At 35.1% G+C, this 24970-nt stretch overlaps 1 protein-coding gene across 1 annotated transcript in view; it reads left to right on the top strand.

The window, feature by feature from the left end:
• LOC128198816 (tyrosine-protein phosphatase Lar-like) overlaps positions 1-24497 on the top strand; it is a 398204-nt gene extending 373707 nt beyond the window's left edge. Inside the window, exon 4 of the mRNA XM_052885927.1 lies at positions 24358-24497. Coding sequence (XP_052741887.1) covers positions 24358-24497 — 140 coding nt within the window. The remainder of the gene's footprint in view (positions 1-24357) is intronic.
• Positions 24498-24970: the final 473 nt, after the last annotated feature.

Genomic DNA, 24970 nt, shown 5'->3' with positions numbered 1-24970 from the left:
TTAATATCTAACAACATTACTGAGATAACATAGCTAATAATACTATTTAGGGCTCCCGCACACAAATCACTGGCTACAATCACAAAACGCCGCTACGGGCATATATATATTTTTTATTATTATTATTTACAAATGAGGAAACCTGCAGAACCTGAGAACCTCACAACCTGAGAACTGTCTTAATTATCTACGTATGAGATGTCTGCCAATCCTCATTGGGCCAGCGTGGTGGACTATTGGCCTAACCCCCTCTCATTCTGAGAGGAGACTCGTGCTCTGCAGTTAGTCGAATATGGATTGATAGTCTATATGTTACTCAATAACCTCCTCCTAGTGAAAGTCCCACTAAAATCTTTAAACTAAAAATAACTTTGTTTAAACAGTTATTGAACATATTGTTCATGATTGTCTAAGGTCTTGACAGACGAAGAGCGTGTCGCTAGAGGTTAGATAAAAGTAGATATTAATTAATAAGTATTTCATCTATAACTAGATAAAGTTTGTGGTATATATAACAGTATAGTATATGTAAGACAAAATATTAATTTGTACAAACGAAAAGGAGATTTAAACCCACGTCTTACTAGACACGGGCATAAGTTAGTTATTTCTGCATATCGTCTCCAAAGAGTAAAAAAATCTTTTGTAGGTTTGGGTGTACTCTTCTATAATAAGATCCCCAAGACTGTGATGGACCTGCCAATGCATAGCTTTAAGCAATGTGTTAAAAAACATCTACTTAGTCGAGGGTACTACAACATTGATGAGTTCCTTAATGATAAAGATGCTTGGAGGTCGTTGGATCAGCTTCCACCTTCACACAGAAAGTAAAACTATAAAAAATGTAAACAGTAATTGTTATTAATTGTAAATTATAATACTGTATGACTTTTTCAAAAGAGCAACTGTTGAGTTTCTTGCCGGTATCTTCTCAGCAGAACCTGCCTTCCGAACCGGTGGTAGAATCTTTACAAATAGTAAACTGACGTGTCAAAAGTGCTTGTAAACTGAGCCTACTTGAAATAAATGATTTTTGATTTTTTGATTTTGGTATTGTAGGGGGTAATCCCTGGACCTACTGAAACTATTTTGAAAATTATTTTACCTCTAGTAAGCCACGTTATTGGTGAGTGTCTTAGGCTCTATTATATCCCCGTATTCTCAGGGGAACTGGAACTACGCGGGTAAAACCGCGGGGCTTCGGCTATTAGAGAAAAAAAAAACAAACTTTTACTCCAGTTTTATAGAAGTCAACTTTTGTACTACAACGTAAACTTAAATCCAAACAAATTTGAACAACAAGGAAGTAGTTAAGTACCGCTATCTACTTATCAAACAAATTATAAACTGGGGAGTCAAATTTGAGGAAAACAATGGGGATCGGCTTACAAAGTGAACGTTTGCCTGCTTCGGATGCTGCGGATGCGAGGCCAGATAATGCCGCCTTCTACGTGACAATACGGCTAAACGGCCACCTAACCACTTAAAACAGTTAATCACTTAATCACCAGTCTTATTTCTATTTGAAGCGTATATAAATCAAAGCCTGAGGTGCGATTGTGTAAGGTTCTTCATGGATCGTATCGTTAAAAAGGGGCCTTAGACGTGTGGCACGTCAATTCTCTTTCTACAAACGCTAACGCTTCGAAAATCAACAAAATGTATGGGAATGACGGATCCGATCGACAATTTGATCACGTGACCTGTCGATAGTGAATGTCAATCCCATGCATTTTTTTTTAATTTTCGAAATAAGTCACGTAGACGCGGCGCTAGCGCTCATAGTTATTTTGTAATGGCTGACTTATTGTCATGTGTGTAAGGCGCTGTCAATTTTAGTTCAGGTTTAAGCCGCTGGACTTCTTTCGTGGCGCGGAGTGTACACAAAAATAGAGGATGTATTATGAGATTAAAGTTTACATACTTACAATAATATACTGGAATACGAAAAAATCATGAATTTTCTATTCAGAATGAAAATTAAAAAAAAAGAAATGTAATGGTACTCAACACAGCGAAGATCATTTTAAAAGGCTTTGATTTCCCGCCTTTTACCAGTTTCCGTGGAACGGAAAAAGTCTATTTTTATTCCGTGCGTTTTCCCAACACCCGTCGAGTGGGGATGAGAGGGGGGGTAGATTTTCACCAATTACAGGGGTGCGGAACGATGGGCCCGCTGTGTTTTCGTACGATGGGGTATTACCATGCATATTGCATGAGAGGCAATAAGGTGTCAAAGTTGGGAGCCACTGGAAAAATACGCAGTGAAATATCGCCGGCAGTTCGAGAGACATCCCCGGAAATATGATTTTAATGGGATATTGAGATAGAAATTAGATTTACATCGGCATTTTCTTTCTTTGCCGAACATCGGATTATAGGTTATATTTAAGAAATAGCGAATACGCGCAATTTCGTTCGCAAAAAAATCCGTTAAATATTTCCAATACCAAAAAATCCCTTAGGAATAGCAAGTATAATTAAAGCCGCGGAATACAGCTAATTATTATTACTATTATTACTATTATTAGACGTTTATAGAAAAGTATAATAATTTATTAATTAGTACCTTGAATACTATAGATAATGAAAAAGCACAGTGTATTAAATAGTAGATAATAAAATGCCCAGTTTAAACCAAAATGTTTATTCATGAACATCTCAATGTTTTTGAATGTTATTATTCATGGTGAGTCGGAAAATATCATAAACGTAGCGAACCATGGTACTTACGTTTTCCTTGTAAACCAACTTCCAGACTTAGGTGCGTTCGATAACAATTCTTCCTGAAAATTTACCGAAAAGTTTGATGAATTTGATTTTAAATATCTCTATATATACTGCGAAAATCGACTTCTCTTATGTTGTTTATTTTTTTTTAAAGTCACAGTCTGAAGTCGTACAGTAAATAAAATGTGATAAAATAAACAGCTTTATTACTTGTGTTCCCGGAACACCTATATTTTTGTTGCTGAAAAATCAACACGTCGCCACGCGAAACGTGTTCTTCATATGCAATATAGCAGCATACAGAAATATCGCGGTACAGTCGACTATAAAAGATCAGCATATGTATGATCCGGTTTATTCTGCTGGGCGTTTCGGTCTCCTTTATTAAAATGCTTTGCCTTTCAAATGCTAGTTGGATGTCTATGGTTTCGTAATCTATTTGTGCCACTATTATTTATAACTACTGCTACTACTACTACACTTTTTTATTCAATTGAAAGTTTCATTTGTAAAGAGACAACTGAGAAAAAAAAGAATAAAAAGAGTGATAATTAGTTGAAAACTTTATATATTAGGATGTACCTAACATATCAACACGCAGCTAAAAGTACTAGCAAGCAGAAATTTGTACACTTTATTAGGTTTTCTAAGAGACTAACTTAGAAAGGTTTTTTGAAATTTTTCGAAAATTGCGTGGAGGCGAAACTAAAGTCAACTTTTTCAAGTTAAATTTAACTTAAATTGAAGTATTGTTGTAGGTATGTTAATACAATAGAAATACAACAACGTATTCGTTGTAATAAATAAGTTCTCTATTCAAATTCCCCGGATTTTATACTATAACTGTTAACTATTCCAACTATTTAAATATATTATTCAGTTTGAAAACCCACCTGGTCTCCCACTAAGCGCCGAAACGCAACTGCATCAAAATGCATAAGCCATGTTAGTACGCGGCCGTATTCCCCGCGTATAAAACTAACATAAAATTAATGCATAAAAGTAATTTTGGCGGCGAGTGTACCGCAGACAGTGCTTCGAAGTAATATTGTTTATGATAAGCTGAAAATCTTGTCACAGCTTTATATCCCGGCATACATTCATAAGTTTAAGCACAATCGTCTATTGTAACTATGTGTGGGTGTGCGTTTGTGATGGATGTGTGTTGCCAGATTTAAATATTGTTTACCCAACAGAGTAACAAGATGGATAATTGTATCTAAAGCAAAAAAAGAGAGGGTGTAATTTAGAGTTTATACTTGTAACGGTTGGCGGGCATAGTGTCTCTGAAATAATCTCTACTAGAGCTCTACTAGATAATGATGCGGACCCACTATATGTATGTATGCGGCTATATGTCCTTCTGTACTGACTTCCCATTTCCATATTGAGAATATATCGGTAGAATGGAAGCTCTTTACTAGACTAACGAAGCACTTAGTAAATATATGTTATCAAAGAGTAATGATGTAGACTATACTTAATCCTCGTTTTCCCACGGGAATGAGAACTACGCAGCTGAAATGCTTAGTTATGATTATAATAAGGTATAACAGTAGTAAAAGTACCAGTTACAGCGGAAACGTGAAAAATATACATCATTTTGTTTTAGAAAATTTGTTATCCAGGTATTCCGTGAATTAGTACGTCAGTTCGTTTCTGTAAATGATATCTAAGTTTAATTAGCTCATAAGATTGATATATAGCTGTAAGTTATACAAATAATATATATAAAATGTTTATGTTAATGGTATTTGTGTTACAACTCACTAAAAGGCATATTCAAACTCATTAAACGACTTCAAAGAGCTTTGATGGGAACACAGGAATGAAATGAGCAGAAATATATTCAATATTGTGTAAATTTTTATGTTAATTTAATATGTTTTCTTTAATTTTAGTTAGGATTCTTACTGATAATATAAAAAGATGCCAATATAACTTTGATTGGTTTGATTCACGCCTTAAATAAAAATATTGTTACGAGTATCAAAGGGTGGAATACAAAATTCTAGGTGGATATCTATATATATAAAAATGAATTGCTGTTCGTTAGTCTCGCTAAAACTCGAGAACGGCTTAACGGATTTATCTTATCTTGGTCTTGAAATGTTCGTGGAGGTATAGGGAAGGTTTAAAAGGTGAGAAAAAATCAAATAATTTCCGGGAAAACCCAAAAAACTGCCCTTTTATATTTCCCATTCAAACGTTTAAGAGTCAAGCGGTAGGGGTAGGGTAGGGGTAGAGGTATAGAAAGGTAGAGTAGGGATAGAGAATAAGTGCACTTATGTTAAAACGAAGCTTGACCGGGTCCGCTAGTTTATGATATAATTGTTGACACAACCTAAAATTAATGCGTTTCATTGACATCTTTGCCAGAGGGGTAACGGTTAGCGAGGCAGGTCCTGTTATTAATAGTCGAAGAATAGCAAACATAATATTAATATAGTTTTCAATATTTGACCCACATAATATAGTACATGTACTAAATAGCAAGCATTTTATTTAAAATGCTAGCAAAATAGAGAAATAACTTCAACCATGAACATTTTTGGACAAAGTTTCTAAACTATGTGGATCCAATATATGATATTCAAGTGGGTCTGCTATTTTAAGGGCTGTGAGGTTTTTATTACGAGAGTGCTATCGATAAAAACGCGATGTAAGCGATGCTTTTAGTAAAGTGCGCTTTGATGTCGGTATTCAAATATTTTACAACATTTCAGCTATGTAGCACTTCTATAGTATATTGTATATGCCAGGTAACTGTTGTTGGGATCGGTTTACCTACGCATTATTTATATGACTGATATATTATTTAATACACATATCTGGGTATCTACTCGTATGAATATCATATGTAATTGTAATTATTTTATGATAAAGTGATATATATAGTATTTAATTATGTTGTTTATCTGTTTATACTTACTGTATTTAATACAAGTAGGCGTTACAATATATGCATAAATACAATGCAGAAGTTTATTATGAAAAACAATAAACTTCTGCAAAGATGTCTACAAATAATGAATAATTGATTTATTAAAATAACAATGTTTCTTGATTTTTTGATGGAATTCCTTTAATTTGGAGAAAATCAAAATACGACAATAACTAATTGTATTTATTTCGTCATAAACGATAAACTTTTGAAGGTTTCCATGAAAATATAACCCTTTATATGTCCATAGTATCCCGGAAATTGACTCGAACGACGGCCGTTGCTCGAGTCTAATGGCGGCGGTCGGAAGGCTCTATTAGTTCCATACCATGTTTTAGATTTATGCGCCATTTTCTTGTGTGGGAAATTTTCTAAAGAACTCCTTGTAGTATCACTATGAAAGTAGCGGATCATAAGCGTATTTGTTAAAAATGGGTATGCCACCAAATATCTGGGCTTCTTAACTTGTATTTGGATATTTCATACGCATTCTTTAAAGTATATATAATATATAATTCTAATTTAAAGTATATATAATGACTTAAAAAATGAGGACTTCATAAGCAAGCATACATATTGTGTCAAATGTAGACATGATGTTTGTATGATTCAGTTTGGATCAGGAAAGTTAGTGCAAACCAACAGAATATTGTTCTAATTTAGATTTCAAGAAAATCCACACATATAAACAATGCTTGTAATAAATTCACTAACTTAAATAGGTATAAGAGTATTCATCTTGTACTTACGACTAAGACACAATGTGTCATAGTTTTCTATTCACTTCGTTCATACGTCATCACTGACTCCTTTTATAACATATATTTTCTTTGACACACTCCAACTATCTCTTCTTAGGCCTGCTTCTCCTCTTGTATCCTTATACTTGCAGTTTTAACATTCTTCTGGTAACAGGCCTGTATCATGCCAACCTCCTCAAGATTTCTGTCACTGACACCACTTTAAACCTCCTTCTATTCTTATAGTATTTACCTAAAAAACGGCAACCGTTAAGTGTTAATTTACACGAGCGGCAACTCTACCGACGACCGCAGTCGACTGCAGTGAGCGACGTCTCGGCGGCAGCCAACGGCAGTCGGCGACCGATGTCGACCGCCGCCGAGAGTCATCGGTAGAGTTGCCGCTCCTGTAAATGAACCCTAACAGTGAATAAAAAATCAAAACGAAAATCATAACCCTTCTTGGCAGTCGGCTGAAAATAGGATGGTATGATAAATCGTCCTAAAAATAGAGAAGGTACTCCAGTAGGTATATTTATTTTTCGCATTTGCAAAGACAAAGACAGTTAATGAGGTTACATGCGTTTCTGACAGTTTTCGCAGCACTTTTATTGTTTCCACCGTCAACACGGTTTCAAGAGACGGTTTTCCGCCGCTGCTGGCTGTTTTCAGATGTTGTGCTCAGAGAAATCCGCATTGTTTGCCGCCCTTTGTTCCGCCTTGTTTATTTTAACACGTTGCACTCTCGAGTAAGGCTGCCTTTGCACTAAATATGTGATGTGCTATTAAGTTGTGTATTTGTGTCAAAGCTTTAGGTTATAGTTTTACTTTTTTTTTATTCAGTGATAGGTTAACTCTTAACTGCGATCTCATCTGATGTTAAGTGATGCAGTCTAAGATGGAAGCGGGCTTATTTGGAAGAGGTACGAGTTCATTCTACTTATACATATGACGGTTTCTTTTTTATGGTAAGTGATGATGTAATCTAAGATGAAAGCGGGCTAACTTGTTAGGAGGAGGATGAAAACCCACACTCCTTTCGGTTTCTACACGACGTCATACCGGAACCCTAAATCGCTTGGCGGTACGTGTTTGTCTGTAGGCTGATAACTAGCCACGGCCTAAGCCTCCCACCAGCCAGACCAGGACCAATTAAGAAACCACTGCGCCACGGAGGCCGTCAAAAAGTGATATTGTGATAAGTATAGGTACTAAGTTTTGGTGGCAGTATACACATTGGCAATTTTTTTCTCGTTCAGTTGCTACCTACTGAAAAAGTACCTTTAAATGCACAAAGCACAAACAAACTCATGGTCAATAATCTTGGATGTTTTTGTAACTAGCAAGACTAACAAATACATTGGCATAATAATAATAAGAAGTCACAAATATTAATTCAAGCCGCTTATTTATGTCACCACTATGCTAAATATATTCCCTTGCTTCGCAGTAAAAATGCATCTTTCATACTCACGACGGGATTATCTTTAATAATTCCAATTTATCGGTACACAACACAATTTCCGGGACCTATTAGCGGTCGCGCTTTGCGAAGGTGAGTCCATTTATTCCGCTTTACAAAAGGGGGAAGCCTAGATAAGTGAGTAGTCATAATCATAACTCAGCAAAGGCAATATTTCACGCTCTAAACACTTCCGCAGAGTGCGCTAATGAAAGCCGATGGAAAAAATAAAAGGTTTCGCGTAAGATTACGCCGCCGTTAAAGCAAGAGTTATGATAATCGAACATTACCGCGCGCGCCGCAAACAACATATTTTTCACTTCTGAAGGTGATGCCAGATTTCCGGTGTGACGTCATTCATGTTCTACTCTTAACTTTACCGTCTTTGTTCTATGTTCTACACAGTCTATGTTATACCTCATGACGATCCAAAGAACTGCGAACAAACAAAGTTAATTATGCTTATCGGTGTATAGTCATTTAGGGAAGATCGTTTGGTTTATGAGATTAATAGTCAGGTGTGTGTAATCTAAATTAACGTTAGCATAGCAGAAATGCATTATTGAATTATTTAGAGTCATACAGTGGGAGGCGTGTGATATTCAAACCTTTGCTTAGGGACCAATCACAAGCAGTTGATAATTCAATATGTTCTTGAATTGCTGACGCTCTTTCAGTTTCCCTCGTCAACAAAAAAAAAAAGTGGTAAATTTACAAGGAATAATAAAATTTTTTGAATCTATTCGTTAGAGAATTAAATAATTTTATATAAATCAATAGAAATATGGTTTATGGCACAAATATATTACATTTTTTTATAACTTCGGTTCACAATGAAAACTTGTTACCTAATAGTATTGTTATAATATAGAAAATCTGATATCATTAGTGAATAACCTACAAACAACAACTTTGTAGAAAAAACAATACAATTTCTTTTACTGTGTAAATGAAAAGATGCTCTAAGGAGCTGAGATTATATGTGACCTTTATATAAAGGATCTTTGTTCCTACATGCCTGCCAAGAGAAATGTACGTACAATATAATTCCGTGTAAATATATTCTGCATTCCATTTTAAATGTGAGACAAAACCAGAAACGCTCGTAAAAACAGAAGATCTCAACAAAACCCTATTCATTCAAAAAGTGTTTCCTTAAAATAAAAGCGCAAATATTTTGCCTCCACCCTCCTCATTACATGCAATTTCATATCGTTGGCAACCAAAACATGATTGCACAAAATGCTTAACACCCAAGCACCCGGCATTTGAATGCAAATGAGAGCTAAAAACTAGGAAATACGTTTAAAATTCTTCGCATCGGAGTTAAAACCTTGGCAGTGTGAACACATTTTATCTCACAACTTTTTGTCGTGCCCCCTTTACATTATAAACACAGTGAGTGCTCTCCATTATCATCGTTATTGTATCACGCGATTACTTTAATTGACTCTTAATTTATAAATAAATTATTTATAAAATTTAGCAAAAGGGAACATAGTAAAACTAGTTTATTATTGGTTTGGATACTTTCCAAATGTTATAATTTTTAATACTGTTGCAAAAAGCGATACGATGCTGTACAGTCCACGGTTGAAGAACAAATTTGGATATTTGTGCTTTGCAAATATTATAATGCATAGACGACGCTATTTTATTGGGTATATATTATTATGATTTATTTCAGTTATGATTAATTTGTAATTATATTTATATGCGTTATTTGAATACAACATGTCCCTCTGCCGCTCATGACCTTCCGAATAGTATTTTCATTACATTACATACTTGTAAATTTTGCCTATGTACAATTATACAGACTCATTTATTCCTATGAGTACATTATTTGCGACAAAAAGTTGCATAACTTTTAGTCGCACAACATAGACACAGTGTGGTCTCACACTTAGAAGCGGCAGGAGCTATCCTCATATGTTATAACAGTACCGTTTTATTGCTCTCTCCAGCAAAACAAAGCTTTTTATCGGTCTGTTGCTTTTTATATTTCAACTGCGAGCTTATACAAATGAAATATCCCATTCTGCCTCTCATTTAAATTATGTTACGGCCGAGATTGAAAGTTGGAATGGAAAGGAAATCTTTCCTAAGATAATATGGTTTTTATTTCGTACTACATTTTTCTGCGACTTTTCCAATGTATTATTTTTAGAACTTGTGGTATGGGCACCGTAATCACGATCTTTATACAAAATTTCATAATTTTACATCGTGATATTTCCGATTAACAATACCCTCATAGAAAGTAATCCTTTCTTGCTCCTGGAACGGTTTTCTAAAACTTTAAAAGGGGAAACGCTTACATACAACGTACCCTGTGTGCGATTCTGATTATATATATGTATGTATGTTTGGTGTACACACGTATCCTCCATCGTGGAACTCCTAAAAACTAAACAAGATAAACACATTGAGTTTTGAATTATTTATCGTAGCAAACATGAGCCAGTCCAACATCTTTAGAGTATTTGAGATATATTTTTAAATATAAATCCTGTTCTTTAAAATGCATTTTAATTGTAATTACATTTTAAGGAGTATGATCACGAAGACTATAACCAGCTGCACACATAATACAGCATAAATATAAAAAAAATCCATGTAGGTACATTGATGGTAGTTTCAGTGGGCTGAAATTTTCCACGATAACCGCCTTCCACGGCTCCCATCCATACAATAGGACTGTATAAAGTGTATGAATAATGATGGAGCCCACTTCAGGCTCGCCGAGATATAAATCTTTCAATAATCGATGGTTGGATGTTTATTTATTGCACACCGTTTCGGAAACTGAGTTTTTCTCGCCTGTAACAATGTACTGATTTATGATCTTATATTATGTGCTGTGTGGGTATCATAAATACCGTGCATACAACCCGTACAATATGTAGATTTATATTATCACACTTTCCTTTACAGATAGATTTCTATACGCGTATTGAATGTGAAAATTGTTTCTTTTCGCCCTTGAACTGGGCTTATTATATTGTAGAGTTCAAGGATTGTTAACGTTTTCATAAATTCTTAGCGTGAATATGCCTTTTGTGTGTTTTTGGAATAAAAATATATTTGAATACGCATATCGATGCCTATGAATACTATAGAATTGATAGGTTTTGATGTCATGCTGGCCTCATTATTGAGGAATATTATTTATAACACTGGTATCTATGACACTAACTAATTCTTCAATTACAGGTACTCTTATAATAATCACTAATTATGTATTTAAAGTAATTTTAAATAGGTATATGTCGCGCAAATCTTCCAAATTATTAATGATTTCAAGAAAGTTGGTTAAAATTGTTTTAATTAAACGTATAATGTACTTTGTTATTTTATTATGTTTTAACTTGAAAAAGATTAGCGAGATATTGAATTTCAACGAAAATCTGTTAGTCAACTGCAATATTGTTGGTTGATTGCTGTTGACATAATACGAGAATATAAGTATAAACATCAACACACACAATCGATCAGCCGGTTATTGAGTGACATCAACTGCACAATACAAGTACATAATTGCAGTTGACTTGCAGTTCGAAAGCAACCGTCTTTATGTACCTATTTGTTATAGAAAAAAAGTAGCCGTAAGTTAAGCCTAGAAATATATAACTTAAGTAATGTATTTTAAGCTAAAATTAAGGAATTAGGGTAAAAACAGAGGCGTAGCTACCGCCGTATCTGCCGTATCAATGATAAGGGTCCCCTTACGTGTGAAAACAAATATTAGTAAAATTTAATCTACAATCTCACTTAATCTGGTGCTTCCTGGAGAAAACACTGTTAAAGAGATTTTTGGGATTTGCCGCTCGAATATTGGGCCCCCCAACTAATTTAAATACAGGGCCCCTCCAAGGAAAGCTACGCCTCTGGGTAAAAAATACGACAACCGCCAAAAAAGGATACTTAAAAGTTTTATAATTCCGGGACAGACGTAGACACCGACGATTTGCTGGAAACAATGCCGCCCCTGAATATCAACACGACGGGAGAACCCCTGATCGGGATACTAACGAATGACTCATCACATATTTTTATACAATACCTCACACGTAAGTTTGTATTAACCACTAACTGCATTTTTCTTTTACAGATAACCAGTGACTGACAATGGCAGATTTTTTGTAGTTACTTCGTGAATAGCACAATAGTTGTAAAAGTTACCTTTACGTAAAGTCATCTTATAGCTAGCATTATTAGCTATAAATCATTATTTTGTTCTTTTTTTTGTATAAATAGTGATTTTTCCAACTTGTGACGAAGATATGAGAAGTTTCTGTACTTGTTGTTTCCACAACCTCAGTTTAAAATCATCGGTCGTAGGATATGAATTTAATAGTGATACATAGTTCATCGCAGTGTTGGTCGACCCCCTACTAGGTAGACCGAGGACATCAAGCGGATTACAAGAAAACGCTGGATGCTGGGATCCATGCAAGAGGCCTATGTCCAGCTGTGGACGTCCATCGGCTGATAATGATGATGGCATAGTTCATTCTTATCCCGATTTACTGGGTTCGGCTGTTTATCGTATGTTATAAAAAATCATTTTTTTAATTTCAAAAATTAAAATATTTCATGATTGAAATATGTTGCTAAATTATCTTTTAAAAAAAAGTCTACAAAAGTAGATTAATTACAAAAAAAATCATGATGTAGTTCATAAAACGAGAACGCGATAAGAATCTAAACCTCTAGAACTAAATTAGTTTTCGACAAAAGTGGCTGAACTAATATGAATTACTTTCCAACAAGCTTGATAACTTATCCAGATTAATTTTCATGATAAGAGATGTTTTTGAACGAAATTTATTGTAGACTCGGTCATAAAGTTTGAGGCTTTTTATATTTCAAAAACTATTATGATAATCATTTATAGAGTGCTTTCATATTTTTACTAAGCACGAAAAAATATATTAATTTATGCATTTCAAAGATATAATTTTATATATAACCACCGGACCCGGTCAAGCTTCGCTTTGACTCATTATTCCCTATCCTATTCTACTCCCACCCTTTACCTACCCTACTTTACTACTTACCTAAGCTTCCCTTACCCAACCCTACCCCTACCCTACACCTAACCTACCCCTGCCCTACCCTACTCCTAACTTACCCCTATCCTAGCCTTTCTCAAACTTACGGAATATGCATGAAAAATGCATAGCCGTTTCGGAGGAGTATCGGAACGAACATTGTGACATGAGAATTTTATATATTGGATAATTCTCCATTCAATTATTTATTATAACATGCACCTAATATCAATAACATTGATGTATTCTAATAACCTATCATAATAATATATCATCATTGAGTCTTTCATTTATCAATTAGTCTAAACAATGACTAAGTATCATAATTTCTGGCTCAACTTATCACTATTACAGTAGTAACTGCCAGAAGATGGTTTATAGTATCTAAACCCTCAATTAAATAATTCACAACTAAAATAATTGATTAAGAGAAAAGTAAACAAAATTCATAACCAAAGCATTAAAATAAATAAACAGGTTCAGTTTTACGGCACTGGAAATGTGGTAGGTATATTAAATACTAAATAATGTAACCACATCAACTGTGCACTTATAAAACCTAGTAAGCGATATTTTAAAAATAAATTGGCATAAATTCAAATGAGAGTTCGAGATATTCTGCAATTTTATTAATCTTCACATACATTTAAGGTTTATAATTAATAATGCTAAAATCCTTTTTATAACAAGATGAAAATGACAGCTACAAAGTCCACGCAATAAATTTAGAAATTCAAAATGAGTGGTTATCCTTAGGTGAGTTCTGCATCCCTGTAGCGCTAAAGTGGCGTGCCTTGCTATATGACTGGTGTCTCGCCTTAATTAAAATTCTATCTTTATGTCTTTCAAATGACTCTCCCAGATCAGAGCAACTTAGTACGATGGGGGAAAACCACTGAAAAATCTTGCTATACTTGTGGTGAGGCAATCGGAACAGCAAGGCACTTGTTGGTTGGATGCAAGGTACTCCTGGAAAGGCTTACAGTAGCTAGAGCTCAAAAAGTATTGACTACTACAATAAGACAAAGCAGCAAGTTCTATATTAGAACGAGTATTCAAGGCTGCTCTAATAGGATCTTACCAAATTTAGCTAGGCAGGGAGAACAACACGAGCGGAGAAGGGGAGTGTTGATCGATCGTCATGGATTTTCTTTACCCTATATCTTAAAGTCAAAAGTCCAGGACTCTACTCGGAGTTTTTCTCTCTACCACGCGATAGACCTGCACGGTGGAATGCTAAGATATTCGTCTCATTTAATTTAGACTGTAGAGACTTAATAGCTCGACAATTGTGATTTTAGCCAGATATGTAGTTCAATCCGCGCCAGTTAAAAGCTCTTTGTCTTTTTTTCTAAGTAATTATTTCATATAATGATTCTGTTAGCTAAATCAAATTTACTTTAGTTATTTTAAACATCGGAATATTGGAATTCATTTCCTACACAGCCATGACATTATTTTGAATAATCAAATCGTTTTGGTATAGTATACACCGGAACACTAACAAATTAGATGATTAGCCGCCACATGGCGCTTTCCATTTGGAATATTCAAAACAAAACGTCAATTTAATACCTGCCATATAATAAATTTGTCCAATTTCCACGTGAACCTGACCCGGCCACGGCGATGGTGAGATTATTGTCATAAATTCCGTGAAATGTGCAACATTGTGGGCGAAGAGCTGCTTTGTCAATTCGATATTTATGTCGGTGTTTTGTGACGGATTTAAAATTGCACTTACAATGTCATTACAGTCCAGCGTTGAATAATTCATACGAAAAGATTAATATATTTTATTTTGAACACTATACAGAAAGCCTCGCGTTTAATTACTTTTATCTTAATTACTAACTGATGCCCCTGACTTCGCCCACAATTTTAACAAATCCATTAATTTTTTCGGACAAAAAAATTAACCTATATGTTGCACAATAGTCTGCTCTATCATGCAGTGAAAGTTTAATTATTAAAATCTGTTCAGCCAAAGATTAGCACAGACGGACAGATAGACACCTCAATTTCATTTGTATCGTGCGTGTATTGATGATGATGGTAATTCTGTAAAAGTGTTAATGGGTATTATTGTTGCCAATATGTCGCTAACAAATAAACTTCATCATCTTTAACAGCCTATTCTTACAGCCGACAACGGGTATAGGTCACCTTCTTTATAATATGGAGCTGGAACCCACCATGTTGCTACACTGCTGGTTAGCAAGCTAGCCTGCCAAATGAAAAGTTTGCTCAGATTAAAACAATCACACGCAAAGTAAACCGGCCTTGCATGTCTTACATAAGTTTAAATTCAACTATTGTTTTTTTCCAGCATTTTATTGGCAACTAAGATAAGAAGCTCGAACTTGCGGAAGGCAATAATCGTCAGGCCAATTACTGGCCTGTTGACCACAAAAAGTGGCAAGATAATGGTCACAACAGTTGACCCACTAACCCGGCTATAGTTATAGGGCGGGCGATACAATGTTTATTCAGAGACTGTAATTGTATGCAGTGTATGTAGGTTGGCAAACTAACATCATAGAGTGTTTATTACTTTTATTATGTATACTAGCCGACGTTTCGCGGTTTTGTCCACGTAGTTCCTGTTCCCGTGAGTATGTGGTGATTATACAGGGTGATTCGGACTTCAGTACCGATATTTTTTTTCGTGGTTCAGTATCATTAATAGAACATAAATCTACAAACAGTTCGATACATTTTATGTAATTTTTTTTTATCAATTTATGTCTCAGAAATAACAAAATAATGGACACGATACCAAACAAACTGCGCAAATGCTGGCGGCACTTTGTAAGACGCCGACAAAGAAATACCGGCCGTAGGCATATCGCTTCGGCTTCGACTGACGGGGGTGGCAGAGGTGAGGGGATCGAAAAATCCCTGAGGACGAGTACCGAATTGCCGATGGGCGACCAGTGACAGACAATCTGCCGTCGCTTGCGCATTTACTATGTCGGGATTTTCAAATCGCGACTATTACGAAATGGAGCGAGTGTATTTGCTCAGCAATGAACGCCTTCGTGCAGCTTGCACAATGTACCAGTGAGTGTTCCTAGGCCACGAGCCCAAGGAATCCTGAACCCCGCAGTGCCTAATGTGAGGAACAAGTGTTTTAAATAAACTAAATTTTATTAAAACGTGCTCGGTTGTGCCTTGATAGGAATGGACTTCATTTCGAACAATTGTTAAAATACAGTGATTAAAATTTTCAAATTAACAAAAACAAACTTAGTAAGTAGATATCATTGATTAATGTAAATATGCTGATTACAATTTTTTAAATACGCCTTTAATGCAAAAGTTTGCGTAATAATAATCATCATTTGTATTTCATTATTTCAATCGAAAGTTCATAGTTTTTATTATTATTATTACGCATGCACTTCAGGCATTATTGATGGTCCTAAGCCCAATAAAGTATGAAAGGAATATCGGTACTCAGCTCAAAAGTGACGACCTTTAATTATTATAAAAATAATAGGTATCAAACAAAAATAAAATAAACGCACAAAGGTCAAAGGCCCTCGGCGCGGGCGCTCGTAACCTACCTACCAGCTGATTTTGTAGTTGCCTATTACCTAGTACAGCGATAGGGTGACCCTCAAATTCTGTTTAAACGTAAATTAATTTAGCTAACGATAACTTTGTTATTTTTGAGTTAAAAAAAAAAAGAAAAAATACGTGTTCATTAAATTTTGTTTATGTACAAAATATAAAAATATCCGTACTAAAAAAAATTTCTTCCTGTATATGTAAAGCCTATACAAATAACGTGGTTTTCTTGTAGCTAAATTGTTATAAAATCGATTCTGTAAATCCAAAGACCACAAACTTTACCTCTTTATAATATTAGTACAGATGATGAATTAGAAGTGGCTAATTTAATAATGGAAATATACTATGACAACTTAAAATAGAAGCAATTCACATCCATTATATAAAAATAACTCCTGCTCCAATTTTTTTTAAATTAAAATATCACGTTCTATCTTACGTTGAGATCAGTAAATTAATAAACCATGTTGTGCATCTTGGAGAAAATGAGCGGAAACTCAAAGAGTTTATAACTTGTTTAAGAAGTTTTCAAGCGAAACTTTCTGACTCATAAGCTCATAGAAAGGAATCTAGTGTGAAATCGCTAAGTAATTTAATTTCGTACATAGCGACATCTGGGCTTCACATCATTTAACCACTCAATTAGCACAGTTTGAAAAAAAGATGTTACACAAATACTGACATCGCTGCGACATATCGTTATTACGGATGACGTAATTGCACTAAATAATAAACAAGATTGACCGTGTTCTTCATTCAAATCCTTTGGAAATTTAACAAAGGTTGTAACTCAATAAACTAGTTCATTCTAAAGAAAAATAAGGTTTTAAGTCGATTGGGGAGTAGGCGTTTAGACGCCGCGCGGCACGTGCAAGTTGCCGTCACGTAAGCGGCGGCGCCAAAGCGTCGCGCAGAAATCAAGGAGTATAGCGTGATTCATTTTAGTACGAGATCCGGCATTAGCCTCCCTCATCTGTTATTTATTTGGGATAAGATATGAAATAAATGATAGAAAATATTCACATTGACACATTGCACAGAGGTTGCCTAGTTAAATTGCGTCTGGATAGTATTAAATTATATATATTTTTTTTAATTTATTCAATACCTCATTGGTAAATTTGAAATTTTTTTTTTTTTTTTTATTCTTTACAAGTTAGCCCTTGACGACAATCTCACCTGATGGTAAGTGATGATGCAGTCTATGATGGAAGCGGGCTAACTTGTTAGGAGGAGAATGAAAATCCACACCCCTTTCGGTTTCTACACGGCATCGTACCGGAACGCTAAATCGCTTGGCGGTACGTCTTTGCCGGTAGGGTGGTAACTAGCCACGGCCGAAGCCTCCCACCAGCCAGACCTGGACAAATTAAGAAAATCTCAATCTGCCCAGCCGGGGATCGAACCCAGGACCTCCGTTTTGTAAATCCACCGCGCATACCACTGCGCCACGGAGGCCGTCAAAAAAAAATCGTAAACTAGTTAATACTCGTAGATTATACCATAAAGAATTGAAAAACTATAGGTTTCCGGCTTTAACACTGCAAATGTGGGTTGCCAGATATAAACAGTTGAATACTGTTGTTTATATACCCTCATCAGTTATTTAGTAGTTTACCTTTGATCTAGTTCATAATTTCCGAGATTTTGTATGAAAAATGTGTCTGACCACAATTTAACTAGGCAACAACCTATTTGCAATATCTCACTGCGAATATTGATTATTCCTTATCACTAAGAAATAACAGATGAGGGTATATTATTTCTAATGCCTGATCATAGACCATTTAGTATTTAAGGGAAAAATCGTTTTTATTTTTAAATTTATTGCATTTTAACCACGAATTTCAATATAAATTAATATTTGAATTAAACCCTTTAGCTACACGAATTGCTTGTGTTATGATATTAATTATTAAATATATTCGTAATCCCGAAGGCCGGGATATATTTGTAATCCTCTAGGATTCTAGGACTCACACACTTGAGACCTCTAAGCCTTAAGATTGTGTCCGGTTCTATACCTAAGCGTTATTGAAGTTTTAATCTATTATCTATAGAGAATTCAGTTGTTGTATAAAATGTGTGCCTATAGCCACTCTCTCAGATTGTCTTCTTACATACGAGTACGTGTACAATATCTACAGGGTGATTCGGTCTTTAGTGCGGATATTTTTTTTCGTGGTTCTGTATCATTAATAGAATATAAATCTACAAACAGTTCGATACATTTAATGTAATTTTTTTTTTAATTTATGTCTCTAAAATAACAAAATAATGTACATATTATTACTAAACAAGATATATTCAGCTTAAAAGTGATCTGGTGACGTCCTTTAGGTATCAAACGAAAATAAAATAAACGCACAATAGGGTGACCCTAAAATTCTGTTCAAAAGTAAATAACTTTAGCTAACGATAATTTTGTTATTTTTGAGTTAAAAAAAAAAGAAAAAATACGTGATCATTAAATTTTGTTTATGAACAAAATATAAAAATATCCGCACTAAAAAAATTTTCTTCCTGTATAAAAAAATATTTCTTTGTTATAAGAAAAATCGAAATTATACTTAGTGTTCAGTAACAAACATAGACGAAACCGTTCGATACTAAAATGTAAAATTTATACAGAACGAGCTAAAACTCGAAAGATTTTGGCAAGTCGGATAACAAGTTTACAAGCGAAAAGCAAAATCTGCTGACTGCACCAGCTTGGTAACGACGAACGTAGTGCGGAATCGCTTAAAGCAATTTAATTTCCTACATAGCTTGGCGTAATTTAATCCAGCCTGGTAAGCGCGAATCGCTTAAAAAAAAGATGGCGTCTGTTATTTGTATTCTTGCAAAAGCACGTCCTGATGCCCGTTTCAATCCGGCGTACATATAAAACGTGACCATTCACGTCCTGTCCGTTGAGGAATAAACATAATCTGTCACACATCTTTTTTACCCTCAGCCTACTCCCTGGGTAATTTAAAAACAAATGGTTCAGGAGCTTGTGGGGGATTAAGGAAGCGTACTTACACTGCTTGGGAGCTAAAATTTGCTGTATTATTTAGAAACTCGAAAAGGGAATGTTTTCATATTAATAATTCTCATGAAGAGGATGTTTTGAATAAAGCCTAAGCTTTTTAAACTTTGAGAAAAAAAACTTTATTTTTGATTATTTTAGTTTTATTTTATTGAAATTAATATTTCTTTTCCCCCAAAAAGCAAGGGTTATTAATAAAAAAATGGTTAGAATACGGATTGATATATTTCGGAAAATCATGTGAAGACTGTCTTATCCCTGAAAGTTTAGTTTAGTAGTAGTTAAGTATTACCTTATAAATATTATAAATATTAGGTGTTAATGTACAGAACAAGTACCTACTCGCACACATACACAAATAAATTTGGGTTTTTTTTATTATGTCTGGTAACAATTATATTAAGCCTCGGTGTTAATAGTTTATATGGAAACGGTAAACTCATTCAGCTGCAACTAATACCGGTTAACATTGGGCCAAACCCGCTGGGCATTTCACTACTTACTTTTGCCAAACACTGATAAACCTCCTTATGGACCTCTCAGAAAGAAAGAAATATCTTTATTTTTAGGTAGTGCCACATATTACAATATAAAAATCTAAATATCTCAGCGTGTACCTCTCTCATATAATGCTAGCCACAAACGGTCAATTATTCTCACGTTTCTGAAAAGCAAACGGCAGTACCCACGCGGCATACTATACAAGTCATGTACGTAGTGACCAACACACGATCAATTATAGTCGTGGGTGCTACAGAAACGTGAGAATAATTGACGTTTTGTGGCTAGCATTATGCAAGTCAAACCAAAACGCATAAACATGAAACATCTACATCAAACTAGCAAAGATTATCCATCACATAATTAATTTATTAACTGGATCGCAATAATCCTGGATTTAGTAACATGGTGGTATTTACACCTTGTACGTAATGTATATTAAGCTGTCGGTTTTGATCATTTAATTGGCATCTACAGTTATCTGGCAGAGATTATCACCCGCTAACCGGCACTCGAGCAGCGTTGTGGGTTTAAGCTTCAAACCTCGTCTTCTATAACGAGACAGGTGTTAATATATTGACTAACAATGATATTATGAATACGAATAAACTTAGGATAACTTATCCTAATAGCTATAAAAACCATGCCAACATGGCCAGAATACTGGCTGATGCCTGGCATTTTGCTGATGATAAATTACAGCATATTATGTTTTATTTTTGTGTCGCAGATTAAAACCGGTGAGCCGGCATCAACCGATATGATTGTTTTATGTCTCTCAAAGCTGATTCATCTTTTTTTGATAATTCTAATTTCGTCCCCGTCTCTGCGGTGGCCGGTCCATGAATATTTTAACTCTGCGTTACACTCCAAACGTACGTTATGGCGTATCCACATTATTCAGTAAAAATCATACTGTAACAAACTTAACACCTATAATTTAACGGTTCTAATCCAATTGAAATTAGTTTATGTTATTTGGATTAGGATTAATGTATGTATGTATAGTCGAAACATTACATTTTCAATACATTCTAGAATAATCACATTGGACTAATCTTATCAATTGATAACACAAGGTCGCGTCGTTAAAGGATAATGAAGTGTTCAAAGTTATTAATTGCTTAAACAGAACACAAATAGCTTTATTAGTGCAGCGATCAAAGGCACCGCAACGCCTGTCAATTGTACAAACGTTGTTTTACTAATTATATTGGATTTGAGAGCGTTAAGTCTTTCTTGCTACTTAAAATAGGTACACCCCTTTTTTTTAGATTTATCATCTCATAATATTATTATTTTTTCACCAACGGCCTATTTTAAGGGTTCAATACAGCTTCTTGCTTCCTCTCTCCTATAGAAGAACTTGAAGATCTAGATTTAGAACAAGATCTAAAATATGGAGGTTTAGATTTGTATCTTAGAAATCACGATTACTTTACGATTATTGGATAAGTAGTTATTAAAAAATATTGTATATCCACAAAACATGTAATCATACTGTAACTAAAATAAGAGCCTAGAATGCCAGAGAATGACCTTGAGTGAAGTCACGCACTTGTGAACGTTGTGTGTAGGGTCAAAGGTACCTTTGACTGTTAACAAACACTGCCCTTTTCCACTCAAGTCACTCTCCCCGTCTGTCCCAAGTAACCCATAAAGAATTACATAACAAGAGATGTGGACGGCTCGAACGCAACTAGCACACTGAAGCCGTCCGTACCGCAAGTCGTTGCAACGCGGCGATACTCACATAGCGGCAATTTGCAGTTAGGTTATATTATCTACAAAACATGCCATCAATAAAAAATTAAAAGTACAACATTTTGTGAAAGTTCGCAAAATTTCGCACCGTTTCGCAGCTGTTCTCAGCGAGAATGTGTAGCGCCCGTGTCGTACGTTCGTTTATTAATGTCACACTGATTGCCAGATAGCGGCCCGGGGGACGCGCGCCTCGGCAACGTATAGAGAACTAAATGGGTTTTCATTTTCTAGTTCAGGAATCAAACGTTCCCGGGTGCGTTGCGTCCAATGATCTCTCGAACTCCCTTTAGACGTTTTTGTTCTGGTCCGCCAGCGCAGGGGTACCGGAGGGCCGATGTTTACGCGTCACGGTTATTTCATGCGTCGGTGCGTAATTTTACGCGATTGCCTGACGTGGGTGAACCTTGATGCTGAGTTAATACGTTTTCAAATTAAGATACTACATTGTTCTCTCAAAAACAAATGTGTTAGGTACAAGTTCAGATCACTGAAAGTGTTATTTTTAGTAACATTTGCCATGTCTGTAAATAAATCAATAAATTAAATATATACTCAAACAAAGCACACATGACTACTTAGCACCAAAGCGTATAGCTTGTTTTATGTGTACTAAGAAAGTTGATTTTATCAATTATATCGTAAACACACTGAAAAACACCTGACAACATATAAATATGACTATTATATTTTGTTTTCACTTTTAATTCGCACTCGTAACCTGTACCTACTATGAATATTGAATAGGTCCGTAGGCTGACTGGCAGGGGATCAAATACTAGATATATTTTGTGATTTTGATTCAATTAAACTTCTTTCTTTTTATATACTTGGATTTTCAATCAATATTATACAACTGTTTATGTCTATATACTATATCCCAAAACATATTTTAGAAGTAGATAATCCTAGTAAAAGTTATTTTTACTTACCATGGTTATCGAGAATAATATGAATAGATTATAATACTCGTAGAATAGTATGGCTGGAAAGGGAACAATTGACGCCTGGGCCTACTAACCCTTAATTTCTTCATGAACCTTGATTCAAAATAAAACGATTGTTTTCCTAGCTAAAATCCACACTACGAGTAAAAGATTCGCATTAACATATCCCTCAAAGCTGTCATCCATGTGGTATCGTAGCGTAGCATCCCTAAAGTTTGAATCTTCAGGAACTTTTTGGTATGAAATGCGCCCAAAGTACGCGTATCTACAACATACTCGTTACGCCCACGGTCAGGATAATTTAATTACGAAGGGTCTTGAGGTGTTCTTAATTTATTCATAGTCGAAAATTGGATCTAAATGGATTTTGCAGTACCGCGCGCCCACAAGTAAAAGTTTAATCCCGAATGGGGTTTGAACCCGCATACCGGCTCGCGAGGCGCACCACGTCACCAAGACAGGAGCGTTTATTTATGAGTGTGTGTTTATAACATTATAGACTAATAATACCATCGAAAGAGAAAGATAGAGGTGAATCCGAAACTCGCACTGGCGAGTTATACGAAATCATTATAAAAGCCTTGTACGAAAAATCGTTACAGAATAGCCTTCTGGATAACTACGAGTCAATTGACATATATTTTTAGTGTGGCAAGTAATTCAGTGTTAGTTATTGTCAGTTGATAGTTGACATTTGACTTTTCTTCGATTGTGTAAAGCGGTCCGGGTGTTGAACCCGTTGATTGAAATCATAATAAAAAAAAATCGGTTGTCTGTAAAGTCGGTTTACTGACGATAGTTGAACGTGACAACGTCATAAGAAAATACTGATGGAATGGTTGCATTTTTCAAAAGAAAATGTTCGTTTTTCTAAAATACTGTTTAATAATCTACAAAGACCAGAATATACTTTATTTCTTGTAAAAAAAATGGCAACCCTAGAGCGAGGGAACTACGTATGACGTCATCTTTTTTCGAGTGCGCAGCCGGCTTCATCAAATTATAAGACGTTGTCACGTCAAAAATCCGACTGCATTTTGTAATTATAATACTTAATTTTTGGAATGCATTTTGTGTTGATAGGAAAGCCCACCTAATTACTACTATTTAAATGATATTTCGTTGTTTCGTGTTTTAGTTGTTCAGTGTTCAGTTTTTGTCGGCCTACCCACATCTCTTATAATAAACGAAGAATCGAACTTTCTAATCAAGTTTATGTTGGATTTATGTTAGACCTCTGAATTTGTATGTAGTTTTTTACTCTCTTAATAATATATTAACTTAATTGCATTAAAAAAGTATATTTTATCACAAGAGTATTTATAGGTTTATAAACCATAATATTGCATAACGTTGTCTTTTAAATTTTGCGAAACAGTAGCTGTTAAGTGTGAAGAAAATCAACAGTTTTCAAAGGCTTTTGTGGAAACTTCAAGTTACAGAACAAAACTATATTTTGCAAGAATTCTGTTTGTTTGTTGTGTATTACTCTATATATTTACCATCCCGTAGACCATCAATTTGGTCGAACAATGATTGCTTTAAATTGTATTCAACGAACTTCAACCTTTATGTGATATTGAAGAAGGTTGTTTTTTCTGTGCGCAGATCCGCCGGAAATTACGATACGGCCGCGGAACCTGCAAGTGCGAGCGAACGGCATCGCCGCGTTCTACTGCGCGGCGAGAGGCGACCCCATACCCAACATTCAGTGGAGAAAGAACGGGAAACGAGTTTCTAGTAAGTAAACCTTGAACTTTTTTTCTTAATTACATATTAAACACCTTTCATTTTACCTACTAGTATAAGTTGAACGTCTTCAAAGCAAAAGGGAATAGGCATCTTCCACTGATTTCCATTACGCGTAATTTTACTCAAGAGCAAGGCTATCTAATATTTATAAAAAATTAGAAAAAAGTACCTTCATCATCACCTTCCTTTCCCATATCCCACTTAAGTTAAGGAAAAATATGTGAAACTTTTCCATTCGTCTCTATTAATCGTCAACTGTTCATCCACTCCCTTTACACACACTCCAGCCATCTCTTCTTTGGTCTTTCTCTCCTCTTATGTCTTTCCACTTGCACATTCCACATCTTTCTAGTAATATGAACTAGAATGACTTTCTTCCCTACGATAATAATAATACATGTTCGTAACAAGCTAACCTTCTACTCCTCAATTTTTCTGTCACTAGCGCCAATTTTAAACTTCTTCTTAT

The sequence above is a fragment of the Bicyclus anynana genome, chromosome 15 (genome assembly GCF_947172395.1).
Source record: "Bicyclus anynana chromosome 15, ilBicAnyn1.1, whole genome shotgun sequence".
Classification (NCBI taxonomy): domain Eukaryota; kingdom Metazoa; phylum Arthropoda; class Insecta; order Lepidoptera; family Nymphalidae; genus Bicyclus; species Bicyclus anynana.
The sequence above is the reverse complement of the archived record's forward strand: the minus strand, read 5'-3'. Positions and strand labels throughout refer to the sequence as shown.